General features: G+C 45.4%; 1 protein-coding gene across 3 annotated transcripts in view; it reads left to right on the top strand.

The window, feature by feature from the left end:
- LOC120906329 (carbonic anhydrase-related protein 10) overlaps positions 1-16326 on the top strand; it is a 60036-nt gene that overhangs the window by 37346 nt on the left and 6364 nt on the right. For all 3 annotated transcript variants that reach the window (XM_040317906.1, XM_040317907.1, XM_040317908.1), the window contains one exon: positions 10668-10718. In XM_040317906.1, coding sequence (XP_040173840.1) covers positions 10668-10718 — 51 coding nt within the window. The remainder of the gene's footprint in view (positions 1-10667; positions 10719-16326) is intronic.

Raw genomic sequence — 16326 nt, 5'->3', positions numbered from 1 at the left:
CACACCTTTAAACTCCCATAGCATAAGACATCAACAGCTTAAAACAGCGACTGGTCCGTCGTTCTACTACTGCTCACTGGCATCGCACGCATTGCCAAGCGAGGGGAAAGCCTTAAACAAATCAAAAACAGCAAAATGTAGCAGCAAACCTTCACCGCGGTCATGAGATGTCTTACTGCCTCTGCCCGTCACTGTGTGAAGACTCAAATGCAGCGGTCAGCGGAAGCACTGACAGGCGCGTCTTCATTTTTGTGTGTGTGTGTGTGTGTGTTCTAGTTCCCTTCCTGTTGCTTCCCTTCCTACATATCCCCCACTCCCCTTGGTACACTAAAAACAACAATCAATGTAAATACTGGCTACAGGGAGCTTACCGCTTATCGATTTTCGATCCCGGAACCGACTGCTGACAGCTCATCCCTCGCGATTGCTCATCCAGCCCGCACATCAAAGCGGGCGAACGCTGCGGCGGACAGGTTGGCTAGGGCTCGGGCGACAAGGGCTGACGAAAAAGAAAAGCGACACGGAGCAACACGGATGATAAGTTGCCCCCCCTTTGTTTACTGCTTTGTCAAAGGGAGTGGCTTATGGGGCCCGGCGCCCATCGAGTGAATGATTTTTTGGAGTTGTTTCACTGCCCTCGCCGTAACTTCCGCCCGCGGGGTTGCTTTCTAAATTTTTGGCCCATCGCACGCCGGCATGGCCCGCAGCCGCAACTTAGGGAGCGTCTTTGCGAGGACGTTTTACGACCCTACTGCTCCGCACCCTGCACGGCAGCGTCTCGCGTTCCCCCCGGGGACCGCCGATCGCCGGCTGGGTGAGCAGCGGTTGATTTTGCCGTTGCCCAACCGCGTTTCTGCTGGAATATTCCGAGCACGGGCACTGGGCTGACTTCGTTTTTTTCTTCTTCTTCTTCTTCGTTTTCTTGTTCAGCTAAGGGATTTGGCTCCCTCTCGAATGGAAAATGGAAACAGTTTAAGTGATTTTTGGGGAAGAGCAGGGAAAACAAAATCAAACGTACATACGTGCCGGTGGTGTAGAGTATTTCCTTTCCTGTTTCTTGGTTGCTGAAGTTGTTATTTTTTTTTATTCTGGCAAAAGAAGCTCCAACCGTTCTGAACCGCAGCGTATGTGTGTGTGTGTGTTATGAAGCTCACGCACGCACACCAATCGACTGCAAAGTGAACGCTCTGCTGATCCATTTCGAGCGGTAATTACAAGCTTTTAACCCACGCTATTACGGGTTTTATAACCCGCAAGCAACACGGCCCGGGTGAATCTTTATATTTTATGTTTTTAGGCAGCCCACATCATCTAGCGATAACGGTCCCTAATGTTGCAAAGAACATGTTATGTTAAAAAAAAAAAAACAAAAAAAACTATTTCGCACGGGAAAGCCTCAGCACACAATTTCAAAACGCCTCCGGTTGACAATTTCGAAACGTGTCCGGGGGAAAGCCGAAGACAAGGAAGGACCCCGACGGACCGGGGGGGGGGGGAATTGGTAACATTTTTCGATTCGATTGGGCCGCACCGCCGCAACGATAGATCAAGCACGCGGGCACGCAATCATTAAACGCTAACGAACAAATCCTGGGCACACATCCTTTTCGGCGTACGTGAAATATTTGTGCGCGTTCAATTTACGCCTCGATTCATTCCACCTACGTGAGGGGATTAAATTGACGCTCCTTCGTGTCCGGCGGGCGGGAGGGGGGGAGGGACTGCCTCCTCCTGCTTGGCTGACCTGGGGAGTTCCAGTAACCGTGCGTTAGCAGGTTCGGGCTGGAAGTGGAAGTGGCCGCTCCGTGCAAAAAAAAAAATTTTTTTGCCGAACCCATAATTGCGCTCATTATCATAATTTTAAGCACCCTTCCCTCCCGCAGTCCTGCCTGCTCCCCTCTTCTCCCCATACGTCGTCCCAGCAAACAGCGAAACAAAGCAAAAAATCAACACCCGCCGCTTTAATTTGTTTCTTTTCAATCACGCCTCATCTCGTTTCGTGATCGCGATTATCGCGCAAAGGGGTGGCTGGGGAGGCCCGCAACCGCACACCAGGAGGGGACAGTTTGAACGGCGGTGTGCGGTGGGCAGCGTGGAGAATGACTGTTTTTGTGTATGAACTTCCTGTTGCATGACTGCGTGATTTTATACAAATTTCCCATTCGTTTGGCCGCGATGAGTGCATTGTTCCTCGTTGCAAAGCGGTTCCGGCTTCCGGGAGAGCATTTTGTGCGAAGATTTCGGTGATTGTGTGTTTTCTCCCCTTTTTCCCCCACCTAAAGCCGCATTCCGGGAGTTTCGGGATCGGTGTTTGGAGAAAAAAAGAAAGAAGAAGAAAAAAAACATCACGTCACATTGTTTGACATCGGCAATTGGTAGCCGATTTTCCGAGTGGCTGTACGTCGGCGGGAAGGGGGTAGAGTTGGCGGGACGGTCGCATTTGGCATTCGTGGAGGCACAGGGTGAATGCAGCGGCACTAGCACTGTCGCGACATGACAAAAGAATGTTTAAATGAAGCTACTGCCACGTGCTGTTCGGAGGAAGGGACACACACACACCCAAAACGGAACAGATCGTGCATTTGTTTATTTTCTTCCTCTTATTTTACCTCGATTTGGGCGCCTCCATTGCGAGCGTTTTGATTTTGTGCCCGCCCAAAACCAGTTAATTGGCTCGGCAAATCTGGTCCATCTGTCACCCGGTTTCCGTGGCGATCTACACTGATTGGCAGTCTGATCGATGGAACGGCTGTTTAAATGCTTGATGGCATGGCATTAGCAGCAGCAGCAGGTTCACCTTATAACGTGTTCATTGGCGCCTAAAGTAAGGCCTATTCTCATACATTTGATACAATGGAGTGGCGCGATTGCACATAGCTATTTATTTTTATTTTTATTTTTTTATAGAGAATTTGAGCCAATTGGCCTCATTCGCCTCGTTATCTGTGAAGATCTCGTTGGGTTTGTCCCTGCACATGGAATCTTTTAACGTAACGAGGTATGATTAATTGTGACTCGCTGTGGCCAGGCAGCTGAACAGGAGCTGAACACTGAGCAATCCCTTCGGATGTGTGAAATCTGTCCTCTGACCTCTCTTTTAAAGGATTTTCTTTATTAATTGATTGTTCCCAAAGGATGTTTTGTTTGTCTCCCAATATCGTTTTGGATTTGTCCCACAAGCTTTTGAGCGTCTTACTTTAACTATCAAACTTCTTACGGCAAAATGCAGTATAACAACTGTATTAAACAATATAAAACATGGATGCACACGAGCTGAGGTAATGGCAATCTTTGCGCATCAAAAAAACCCTCATTTGGAAGCAAATATTTCGTGCCTTTTTAATCGCCACCAATAACTGAACAGTCAGTAATGTCACAGTGACTGTGCTATAATTTTAGTGAACAAGTAGTCATTTTGATGAGCTGCTAACGTTGCTGAATGATTCTTATTACTGATAGGATTGCTGGAATTTCAGATTAAAACAAATAACATGGCCGTCATGAGTTCAAGTCTGAAATAGACCGTCCCCCCGTAGCAAGGACTAAATATCCAACTGCGTGATGCTCATTAAGTCCCCAATTCCTGTATAGGATATACATTTTTGTCAAGGGCGACAGGATACAGGGGTTTCCAGGGGTTCTCATAGCTATGGGCCACTTTCTTGACTCTTTCCTATTGGTAGTGAACTTCAAATGATGGAAAGTGGACTCTATGGCACCCGTTTTGAACAGACGCCTTGGAAATTCCTATTGGATTTGTTCAACAAGAGTGCTATAGAGTCCAATTCCCATTACATTTAGTTCATTTCACGTATGAAAGCGTCAATAAAGTGTCCCACAGCTATGAGAACTCCTGGAAAACCCTGTATCACGCTACGGCTTTGCTATCACGCTTGCGGCTTTGAACAGGAAGCGGCCTCCTGTTTTCTTAAAAAAAAACCGCAAAATATATCAATATCAACTGTTTTTATTTTTATGAATACTAAGTAAAGGATTAATTTTCTTCTATTCATTTGTATGGCAGTTTTTTATGTTATTTTAAAGTCTTGGTGTAATCAGGATTACAAATTTTGCATATTTTAGGTTGTCCATCATGGGTGTTTCCGGTACGGTCAAAACTATTATCAAATACTGGCCAGTCTTTGGTGTAAGATTTTTTTTTTTTTCAGTTTTTTAAGTCCTTCAAAACAAATACGTATTTGGACGTCTTTGATAAGAGTTTTTTTGTATTTGTAAAGAAGAATTTGCTATTCGTTTGTTTGCTCAATCATGATAATATAACAGGAGAAAGCCAAAACAAATAAAAAATGCCTGAAATCCAGGTGTCCGATAATGATTATTCTGTACTTGCGTATTTGTAGACTTGTCGTCCATGCTATCGAGATCAACGACGAGGTTCTTTAAAATTTCAATTAAACGTCCCATGAGCTTCTTCATGCTTTATTGCCCATTGCTTCCATTGCTTATATGGAAGAGTGCGAATGTATAACGAGTTTGTCTAGGCCTTCGAAAATTATCTTCAAAGTTCGTAACAACCTTTGATTGCTTAAAACGCTATCACCACACTCCAAACACTTACTTGTAAGAATGTAATACTTTGAGTTAGATTTAGTTTTCTGTTCATATGTGCATTAATGAAAAAAAAATCAATCTCTTTTAAAAGCAAACTAACATGTGGAGGTTTAGCTAGGGGACCCCTATAGGTCGGGATTCTCCGCGGCCGCTCAGTCCGCTCAGAAGGAAAATCCACCTGTGCCGTTTCCCAAACAACGCGAGCGGTTATGTAACCGCGATGCCCAATCGCCTCAACCCCCGCCCAAGCACCTGAGCAGCCGACGGACACACCTATGCCGATGCAACAACACGCAGCATCGCAACACAATGCTACACATTCCAGCAGCTACATTTTATAGGTTTGCCAAAATATTCGGGCCTGAGCGAGCGCGCACCGTTCATCTATGCAATCCGTTGCGCATTCCCATCCATGCCGATGGCCCGTGCTACCCTTTTCCGTGTTCCCGTGGGGAATTCGAAACAAAAACCACTCCGATACTGTTCCTGATGCGGAGTAGGGCAGACAGGGCGAGCCAGAATGGGGGATAAACAGAGAGAACTAGATTGAAATAGTGTGCGGGAGAGAGCGGGAGTTTAGGTGCGCCGCCGCCGCCGCCGCCGCAGCAGCAGCAGCTGGCCACTGGGTGAATGAAATTATTCGGATCATGCGAAAAATGCCCCGTTACCGACGATGGGGAAGATTACACGCCCGTAATACGGGAGAAAATGGAAGCTCCCCGGATCGTAGGTTTGTCGGGCAAATATAATTGAAAAGCATCTCTCTACACTCGTTGCTCACCGTGCACAGCAGCATCCTTGAGCATCCTTGGGCCCCTTACTGTCGGCAGTTTCCAATCAGTCCCTGGGCAGGGCACAGGGAAATGCCGTAACTTGAACGGTACCGGTGGGGACGGCGGTTTGTAATTGAATCTAAGCTTCTCTAGCCTCTATCCTCCGCCCGGCTGGTGGATCGTTTTTCGGGAGTTTTGTGGTTGCACCGTCGACTGCCTTCCCACCTGCTCCTCCCCCCCCCCCTCCCCTCTTACTCTCGGGGGTTTACTTTTCAACGCGTCTTCAAGAGTTTGGCCTCTTGATATCTTATGCTCGACAAAACAGTGCCAGTGGGTTTCGGAGCGGATCTGTCGAGTGGCTGGGATGGGTTGTATCTTGTTTTGCTCACCTTCACCGCCGTCCCGGAAAAGATTGCTGGTGAAAAGTGCGCCCGTGCATACCCCTTCACCTCCTGTCGCTCAAGAGCCCTGTCAGCTAGCAGTAGGTAAGAGCGACGAAACAGGGCAGAGGGTTGAACCTATTTTATGCTTTTGCAGAAACAGGCAGGAGGTAAACCATTGACGCCATTCGGGTCACCTTTCGATCGGGTTTTTTTTTTTGTTCTTTCCCGCCTTGATAAGAAGTTGGGGCATGATTTGGACAAGGCAAATAAGAATCTAGCCTGCTCCAAAGCAGGGAGCAAGTAAAACAACACGTTTCTCAAAGCTATGGTGGAATCACATCTGCCAAGTCTCTAGTGGATCACAAGATGGTGAGTGGTTGAAAGAGTGGGAGCAACGACACTCACTTCCGGACTTAGTGATGCGCGTTCCGGAGCACATCTAGTAGACCAGTTCCGTTCCTCAATCGGAACGATCTAGGAACTAGGTTCAACATTTTGAGCTCAATAGGTACGGGCGTGATCTAGGAGCTAGGCTCCAAATTTTGAGCCTGATAGGTATAGTCTGAATGGCAGGAACGATCGAAACGGTCGGAAGGATATGTACGGTTTGAAGGATATGTACCTAGTACCGACCAGGTTTAAAATCTTGAAGTACGTGTATTCTGTAGAAACGATTCGAGTGGTCGCAACGGTCGGGACAAGGTTCATAGTATTGAATTAAGCAGGTTCGGTTGTTACGATCTAAGAACTAGGTTAAACATTTTGAACCTGGTGAGTTCCGTCAGCGCGTTCCATGAACTAAGCCTTAAATTCTGAACCTGGCAGGTTCAATCGGAACGGAAGGATCGATCTAAATGTTCGGAAGGATGTAAACGATTCGGTGAGGTCGAACCTAGGTTCAAAATTTTGAACTTTGTGAATTATGTAGAAACGATTGGAGTGGTCTAAACGGTCGGAACAAGGTACATAATACTGAACTATGTAGGTTCGGACGTAGCCCTACACCCATAACCTATGATCTTGGTTCAACATTTTGAATTCAATAGGTTTGGTTGGAACGATCCAGGAACTAGGCTACAAAAGGTCGGAACTATCAAAATTGTTGGAAGGATATGAACGGTCAGTACGGCTGGAACTAGGTTGGAACATTTTGAACTCAGTAGATTCTGTAGAAACTAAGTCCATAACTAAGTCCATAATATTGAACTAAGTAGGTTTGGACGTATCAACCGAGGAACTAGGTTACATTTTTGTTAAGTTTTGAACCTAGTGAAAGCGGTCGGAACAATCTGAACCGTTCGAACTAGGTTCAAAATGTTGGAACCTTTTAGTTGGAACGGTTGGAACGATCATTCCAGCTGGACATGGATAAGTAGTCAGAGCTATCGGAACGGTCGAAACATTCAGAATTAATATGTTTGAGCGTTACGGTCCGAACAGTTCAGAACATTCGGTTAGTCCGGTTGGAATGGTCGGATCCATTTTCTTTTTTTATAAATGAACCTAGTTCCGTCTCGTTCCTAAAATTTCAAACATTTTCCCAACACTAAACACCGGACCCACTTGAGAAGAAATCGACACCGTCTTGTCCGAGAAAACTGGCCTCCATGCATTCGTCCCTCACACACACACACGACTCATACACGCGGTGTAAAAAAACAGTCTGACTATTTCGATAATAGGATTTTCCACCCTTTTGCTCGAACTAGGTTCGTTCTAATCAGGACACACACACTCACATACACCCTGAACGTCGAAACAGAGCCCGAGCCACTGCCGAGATGCACTCCACACCGGCGCTGGCACCCTACACTCAACCGAGCCAAAGCATACGCTGGCTCTAGGATTTTCCCTGTCAGAACCGTTTTTCCCTAAGTGAAACTCCCTGTGATTATGTACTATTATCGTTTTGGGCTTTGCCAGGTCCAGGCCAGGGCTGCCGGATGCTTGTGAGGCTCCCGAGTTTGTAAAAGCCGGCACCGAATAGAGAGAGAGAGAGAGAGAGAGAGAGAGGGAGCCGATGGGAAGAAAAAGAGACCAAGCTCTCGTTGTTTGCGTTTGGCTGTGTACACATATATGTATGAGTGTTGATGTTTCTATGTGTGTGTGTGTGCTTTGTTACTGGACACAACAGTTGCACCGGCTACAGGCAGCGCTTTGTGTTGGCGCCGCGAGCAAAGGTGTGCCAGCAAATCCTGCAAGGGAGCAGGTTTAAAATGTGTAATCCGTTAACAGTAATGCTAGCACCGGCGTACCTAAGGGCAAATGTTTCCTGTTCACCACTCCCCCTACACTGCGTGTGTGTGTGTGTACGTCCGCACAATGGATGCTACTGGAAAGGTGCAAATTGTACAAACGTGCGTTAAAGGCACGAAGAAATCAAGCCAAACATTCAAGCCGATGGAAAATATCTTCCAACTACGTGTCGGGCTAGCCTTCCTGCAGACTGGCAGACCCTGACCACGTTTGCCCACCGACGCCGCCTGCGCTGCCCCGGGGTGTCAGGAAAGATCTCAGGTTAATTAACGGCACGATCTCAACCCCTTCCAGCACCGAAACAGCACATCTCGACACATCCATCATCCGACCGGCTGGCGGCAGAGCAAATCGGAGCCCGACAAACCAAACTTTTGCACAAACGGTCGTTTCCTTCCGGACCCCCTGCCCCGTGTGAGCCACCACCCGAGACGTCCGCTTAAAGCCCAATTTCGCCGAACTGCCGACCGACAAATTGGCGAGAATAAATTGACCGGATTTATAATCAAACCGACAACGGCCGCGTCCGCGTAGAGCGAGAAGTTTTTGCCATTGGTGCAAACTTTGGGCCCGAGTGGGGTGCCCTGACTGACTGATTGACTCGGTTTGGATGTGTTTTTCTGTGTGCGTGCGTGTGTTTGCGTGTGTGTGCAGACTGGCTGTCGCGCGTAACCCAACTCTCCATCCTCCGCCATGATCGTAACTTTACGCGCGCAATCGAGCGGTGAAGCACTTTACATCACTTACCGTTTAATTTTGCTACTTTTCCGGAAATTATGTTCGAGCAACTTGTCGAGCAACTTACATGTGTGTGTTATGTGGCTATGTATTGCACACAAACCGTGTACTACCGTCGGGGCATTGCTGTCGATGCTGGGTTTTTTGGGAAGTCGCAGGAAAATCAAAACGTCATCCATCCATCGAACCCCGGGTATCGATGCCGACGCGGGAAATGTCAAGGGGATGCCGGGAGTGAAAAGTATCGTGTTGATGCTTCTAAATTCGTTGCAACAATTTGGCTCGGCTGCGGCTCAAGTTTCGCACATGCCCCGGGGCTTGACAGAACGATTTGATTGTATTTTTAAACTCGCGCATACTTGGTGCAGCCGAGAGGGGACGGAAAATGTTTGCAAATGGGATTTTTCACCGTTGAACAAACCTAATTAGGCCCTTTGCATCGTTTGTATAGCTGCATGTGTTCGGAATTCAGTAGCGTAAATCATTCGGAATTCGGAAATTCGGCATACTGATATACAAGTTAGCACCATTTGATCGAATAATCCAAAAAGTATGAAATTTGGAGCTTGTCAGTAGAAATTTACTCATTATCCGAATTATATTTTCGTACTCTTTCGATGGTTGCAAGTCGACCAAAATAGTTTTTTAGGAATTGTTGGAATGTAATGGAAAAATCCCCAATTAATCGTGAGATCCTTCAAATTGGTTGTGGAAAGCAAGCAGTAAAGCACTGAGACGATAAAAAATCCGTGAATCGTCTAAGAATCCTGGTTAATAGATAATGGGAATCCGTCTCTCTCTCTCTCTCTCTCTCTCTCTCTCTCTCTCTCTCTCTCTCTCTCTCTCTCTATCGCTCTCTTTCTCTCTCTCTCTCTCTCTCTTTCTCTTCATCCTTCTCCTCGATGCTCCATGCTCGAACACACCGCCAAAGATGATCCTGAGGATGCGTCGCTCAAACACGCCCAGAGTGATTGCATCCTCCGCTCGGATAGTCCAGGACCCATAGAGGACCACCAGGCGAATCAATGTGCGATGTATCTCACATTTCGTGCGGTCTCAAAGTATTCTGGGTCTCAGCAGTCTGTGTACTCAGCCCATAGTATGGACGATTCCCCTGCACAATGTGTCTTCGGATTTCGCTGCTGATGTCGTTATCCGAAGTAATGACCGTCCCAAGATAGCAGAATTCCTTTACCACCAAGAGATTGTAGTGCAGCTTCCCAGATGATCTGAGCCTTTGGCAAGCAGGTACTTCATTTTCGTCACATTGATCCTCAATCCAATTCTTGCTGATTCGCGTTTGAGTCGGATGTACGCCTCACCCGCCTTCGCTGTTGTTCTGCCGAAGATGTCGATGTCATCCGCGAATCCAAGAACTTGTCGAGACGGGTAGAGGATCGTTTCACGGATGTCTCTACACTATTGCACTACACCCCGTTCATGGTGACCTCTAACAGCCGGATCATCTTCCCAGGGGAGTGGTACCGCTGCATGATGTTTCATAGCTCATTCCAGGTGCGAAGGGTTCTGGCGCTCTCCACACTTCTGGAGGATCTGTCGAAGAGTGATTTGCCTCCAACACACCCAGCTTAGTAGCTGCTGACGAAGTCTGCAGAACCGTGGAATCCGTGTTGAACGTTTATTTAACCATAAAAATTTATTTCTAGCTATTTTTAGCCCTTGTTCCAAATGTGTCATAAGAACAGTATGCATTTTTATCAATTCTTCCTTTTGTAATGTTTACATATACCAGAATCTTGCTCCTTCTTTCTCCATGCCTCCCACTTTTCTGTCTCGTGCTAGACATAAACGTTGACCATTTCATTCGATACTAAAACCGCTGCCAAAATATTCGTTCCGCTTGCTTTCGGCTCAACTAATTCCTACCCAATGCACTATCACGATCTCATTCTCGCCTTCCCACTCCTTTTTCTTTCTATTTCAGCAATATCTGCGGTCAGTTGGGAGGAATGGTGGACGTACGATGGCATTTCGGGTAAGTGTGTTTCGTTTGCTTATTATTCACAACAAACTTACCTTTGCTCCGTTTTCACACGAAGCCGAAAACTCCGTCTGCACCGTCGTTGACAGCCGTTTGCGTTCTCAGTGTGTGTGTTCCTGGCAAGGTTTTCTCTCCTAGACGCTGCGACGGAAGAAGAAGTCTGCCGGAGCCGTTCAAATGTTCGGCATGTGATTGTTTTCTCACAATTAATTTTAATAATGAATAGGATAAGCTCATCGCTGCTGAACGGTTTGTCGGACGGAGATGGTGGGCAAGGGTAAGCCAAGCCTGCTCACAGCACCGCCAGGGCTGGTTGGTTGCCATTTATCCATTAAATCCAACACAGCAGGCAGCTCGTTTAGCTGTTTCCGTGCCCCGAAGGTAGCGGTTTGAATGGTAGCTTTGGCTAGTTATTCAATAAGCTTCTATCGGTGTGCTTGTAAGGCAGGGTTTAAGATGCCATGCCAACATTCAGTACAATATTGTGCTAAGCAGAATGTGCTACAGAGAAGCACCGGTTGAATTGTGTAAAGTAAACAAAATTGATGGCATACAATTGTCCTGCTCCGATGGTCGGTTAAGTCCAGCCAGCGAGCTACATAGATCTAGCTTGCATGACCATTTAATTGGGATGTGACTAGATTCAAAACAGGATAAGTTTTGAGAAACAAAATACATAGCTCTCTGAACATAAATGATTGAACGAAGCTGTTATACGGGCATTCCCCACTTTTTGTTCTAATTTGTATATTTAATTTCAACGCGAACTGACTCTGTTTTGCATATGCACTAAACTGATTTTTGAATACTTGTTCATCGATTAATTGTTGCAGTTTTGATTTCTCACTTGTTGCCCAATAATTCTGTTATTGACAAAATTGTGATATATATTTGATGTGGCTAGATATGGTTAGACCATATTGGAGCACTTAAGAAGGTCAAGAGGATTGATTGGTGGTTTTTAAACGTATTTCTGAACGTGTTATCATAAGTGGTTCTGGTTGATTTGACAGTCTAAAACAACTCTAGCGGAACACAGTTCTAAGCTAATTTTGTGCTCCATATTTTGGTGCAACACATTGAAACCCATCGTGTTGATGGAATACTTTGTCACTTATTCATCGGTTATTTTAGGAATTGAGTTACAAAAATTCCAAGTTGACATTGATTTATGTCGACGTTACGCAGAACTATACATAGTTGTTATGACAAATGATCTGCAATTTCGTAGTTTTGTAATCATTTACAGCTTTAACAAAATAATCCGTAGGAAATGGTTAGGATTTGGGAATAATATTGACACATATAACAAATTAGTCATGTCTTTTCGACTTCATTTAATCATTTACAGCTTTAACAAAATAATTCGTAGGAAATGGTTAGGATTTGGGAATAATATTGACACATATAACAAATTAGTCATGTCTTTTCGACTTCATTTAACAGTAACAACTAAAGTACTTCTAAAATTACATTATAAAATTGAGCTTTCTCATAGAATGAATCGCTGTCGTACCGATATAAACACAACTCACACACCGTGAATATCTAATACAACTGATCGGGGAAGAATTGCTTCTCATTTAAATTCTGTTGCTCATAAACCATCTTCTGAGGCACTTATCGATCAGCTCGCCTTTGATCCAGCGTTGAGCCAACATTGCTGCTCGGGCACTTTGCATCCATCGGCACTTTGAGATACTGCCCGCCTTACAGATCACATCAAACGACTTCTTAATAGACCCGGCTGCAATCCAACGCAATTATCGCAATCGGAAAGAATGATTATTTTCCACTTCCATTCCCCGCCTGGTTCAGCGCCTTCCCGCGACAGGTGTATGCGCTCGCCAGAAGAATGCGCAAAGGTTGCTCATTTTAATGACAAAATTCTTTTCATTGCAACCACTCCTCGCTCTCTGCCTCCCACGGACGTCCCGAGGTTTGCGCGGTCCGTCGCGGCCCGTGACTTTTCGGCACACCGGCACACCCAACTTTTTTGTCAGGAATCAATTTCATCCGGCCGGGAAACGATCGGAGCAATAAATGGCGCTGCCCCTCGTTCGGGCGCGCGGCGGTGCCGTTTAAGGCGACGTTCTGCCACTCGTCTTAATCACTGAGCGTGTGGGACTGGAACACAACCTTCACACAGCACCGGTGAAGCATCCGAACCGTGGCGCTGACCAGGAGTCTGGGAGCATTATTTTTTATGAGAACGTGCTGCGAGCGCGATACGGTGGGAGGCTAACCGCACCTCACCATGCTTTCACCTTTTTTCGGAAGCTGGATAATAAAACAGGTAGTTTCTTGAGCTCAGCGTTGCCTCACGAGAGGTAGGAAGTGTGTGTGTGCCGATAAAAGCCCTCGGAACAGCCGGACGAAAACAATCTACTTCCTTTTTTATTCTTTGCTTTTCCGCGTTGTTGTTGACTACCTTTTTTTTCGTTTTCTGGCCCACTTTCGGCCTCGACATGAGATGAAATTCTTCCTTTATGAGCTTCAATTCCGCGGACCGTTCATTTGCGCTTTTTCCCCCATCGTCGGTGGTGTGATGGTGGTGGGCAGAGCAGTAAAATTTGCATTTCAATCATTTCGAATCATCTCGCCTGCTCGAATCGATGGGTATCGGCTTCAGTTTTTGTTTTTTTTTGTGTGTAGCTGAGTTTTCATCAAACCTCGCAAACTTATATTGGGTCGCTTGGGTACGCTCGACAAAACTGCTTTCACCTTTTTCCAGAGCGCTCGTTGATGCCAGCTGCGATAGGTGCCTGGCCGATGCTAGCGGCACAGCCGATTTTATAACCCGCCAGCACCGAAACAGCGCCGGAATGAAAAGTACTGCGTAAAATAAAATGTAGATTCTAATCAAATTAATCCTTAACCCGTACCGCGCTCAGCGTGATTAGGGGTTTCCGTAAGAAGAACGCTGTTCGTTGTTCATTGGGACACGAAGACGCCGAGGTGGCCTGCACCCAGCCTAAGAAGGTAGCAATCCATCAGCCTTTTCAGAGCACAACAAAACAGCACGATTGAAAAACAATTCGGACGCGAAGGACCGAAAGCTTCGGAACGGGTAATGGGTAAACCTTTTATCCAAACATCGCGCGGGCGGGCGAGTGAAGCGAATGAATTGTTTCTTTTCTGTGCGGATTCGGGATCCTTACAGCGCCGAGATCAACGGTAATGATGTGTTCCATTAGATTGCCTGCTCGAATAGTGCTGACTAATTGCAATCAATAACAGGACGGTTGCAATAATTCCAACGGTTGAGATTAATGGCACACTGCGCAGTTTATTTGGTAAAGTTTAGCGGCGGAACAATGCAAAAGAAACAAAAGTCTGGCGCGGTCCCAGTAGCGGGGGTCAGATAATGTAAACTTAAACTAAACGTTGCAATCACATGCTGGTGCTTTTAGGTAAAGTTTACTACAAGACACCAGCACAAAAAACGATAGCAACGAAAACATTGATTTCATTGCGAAATGCATGTTGGTTGGATGGTTTTGTTTTATTAAAACAATATAGTTCAGCTTAAAACTATGTCTCTTTAGTTACCTAGATCTACCGTTTGTAGCTCTGTTGTTTTTTGATTACTCTTTAATTTTGTTGATCTTAATACGTTCATCCACTAGCATATCCATGCATGATAATGTCGTTTTTGTTTTATTCAGTTCATCCATTGGCGTTCCGGAAACATTCGCGTAACTCGGATTTTCGCGTACGTCGAATTTCACGTTTAACAGCCAAAACATGCCTTATTAATAATGATTTTTGATTTCATGCATCTCGTGTAGCAAACTTCGTAATTTCTGTCTTTTTAGTGATATAAAACTTGTGGAAAAATTGCAAACTATTTTCCATTTGACAATTCGGTTGAGATAATTGTACTGATTTGACATATGAACTGTCAAAAATAAAAATTCGTGTAGCTCGAATTCGCGTAGTTGATGTGTAGTTGCACGTTCAGGATGGAACCCAAACCATTTCCTGGCTTAATAAAGCTGAAGATCTAGAGGCGTGCACGTCGAGTATCTTTCTTTGGCACAACAACCGTTGTCGTTAAAGGCCTGCCTGTACCCACTAGTGAAGTGAGCTTGGCTTTCAGTGACTTATTGTTACCATAGCAGGACAGTCAGTCCTACGTATGGCGGCACGGTCTATTCGGGGCTTGAACTCATGATGTCGTACGAGTTGACGACTTTACCACCAGACCGGCACGTCAAGTATGCATTGGCCAATAGTTCAATATTGCGTGCGTTGAGTAGATGCTTCAGGAGTTGGTTAAACATAGAGTCGAAAACTGGTGCCTACGCCTGGAGAATCCAACAATGGGACCCTTTCCGTTGTAAGTTCGTAGGCTGAAATTTCAGCCTGTCAGCTGTTTGCATTGTATAGCAGTTTTAGAGCAGTTATCTAAGTGTGTATAATATACAGGTGGGCTTATCCCAAGGCGTATGAATTTAGAAGGCTGATTTTTATCGCTTCTGCTTCTGAATGCAGATTTTAAGAGTGTTTTGAGTATTCGTCAAGCCTCCAGAAAGCTTGTTTGAACAAAAATTTTCATCTATTCTGTCAAAAAGTGATATTCAAATTTGGTTTAAAAAAACATACTATAAGACCATCTGGACTACATACACTTTGACTACAGTTTTCACCACGTGATCTCTTTAATGCACCAAGGGGTAAATGTAAACAACACCGTGTTTTCGAGCAGGTACTCGAATCTAATTCTAGCTTTAAGGCTAGAATAATCTAGACTGAAAATTGCAGGCTAGTTTTTTGGGTGGTTTTGTATGGAGTGTTTACATGATTCCAGCCTCCAACTGTCAAACTCCATACAAAAAACTGACTAGAATCGTGAAGGGCCCCAATATTTTCAACCCATCTTTAACCTCGTTGCCCCTTGTCCTGGTTTGGGTTTGGATGTTGTGGTAGGTATCATCAGTTCGTGAAGGATGCGAACAGTCTTCTCGTTGACTGATAGTATTGTCACCAATTTGATGTGTGCACGAAGAATTGGGTTGGATAGAAATATTATGCAGAGAAGTGGCATCCTAATCGAAATAGATGTTGCCTTGGTTTGCTCACTCGTTGGCCCTCGATAGTCAGTAGATGAATCGGCTCAAAGTTTCTATAAAAAAAAAGATCAAGAAGAAGTCATTAGCTAGAACTCTTCGAGCAATCATTTCTTTAGTCCATGCTTTATTCTTCCATAATGTTAAAATAGCAGCTTAAAAAAGTGGCTTCGCTAGCTCGTCTGTAATTAGAGCACACGTCTACAAAACCCATTCCCGCCACAACATTCTTTGATTGCAGGGTTGGTCGGTCGTTTGTTGCGACTACCCGTAAAATCCTTGTCTTACATCGAACATCACGGGATGATGTGTTGCCATTTTGTTTACACTGTAAACTATTCCCAACCTATAGCAAGCCCGGATAAATAACCACCGTCAGCTTGGGAGTGCTGTGTGCAGCAAGCACCCAATAATTTCATTATCCCAATCAACGGTTGGCCCCCGAAAGCGTTGGTGTGGTGGAGGGCTTCGGCATTTCAAGCGACCGAAAAACACACACAAAAGGTACTACAAGCTTTGCGCCACTCTGC

This window comes from Anopheles arabiensis, chromosome X (assembly GCF_016920715.1).
Source record: "Anopheles arabiensis isolate DONGOLA chromosome X, AaraD3, whole genome shotgun sequence".
NCBI classification, from domain to species: domain Eukaryota; kingdom Metazoa; phylum Arthropoda; class Insecta; order Diptera; family Culicidae; genus Anopheles; species Anopheles arabiensis.
This window is presented reverse-complemented; position numbering and strand designations above follow the sequence as displayed.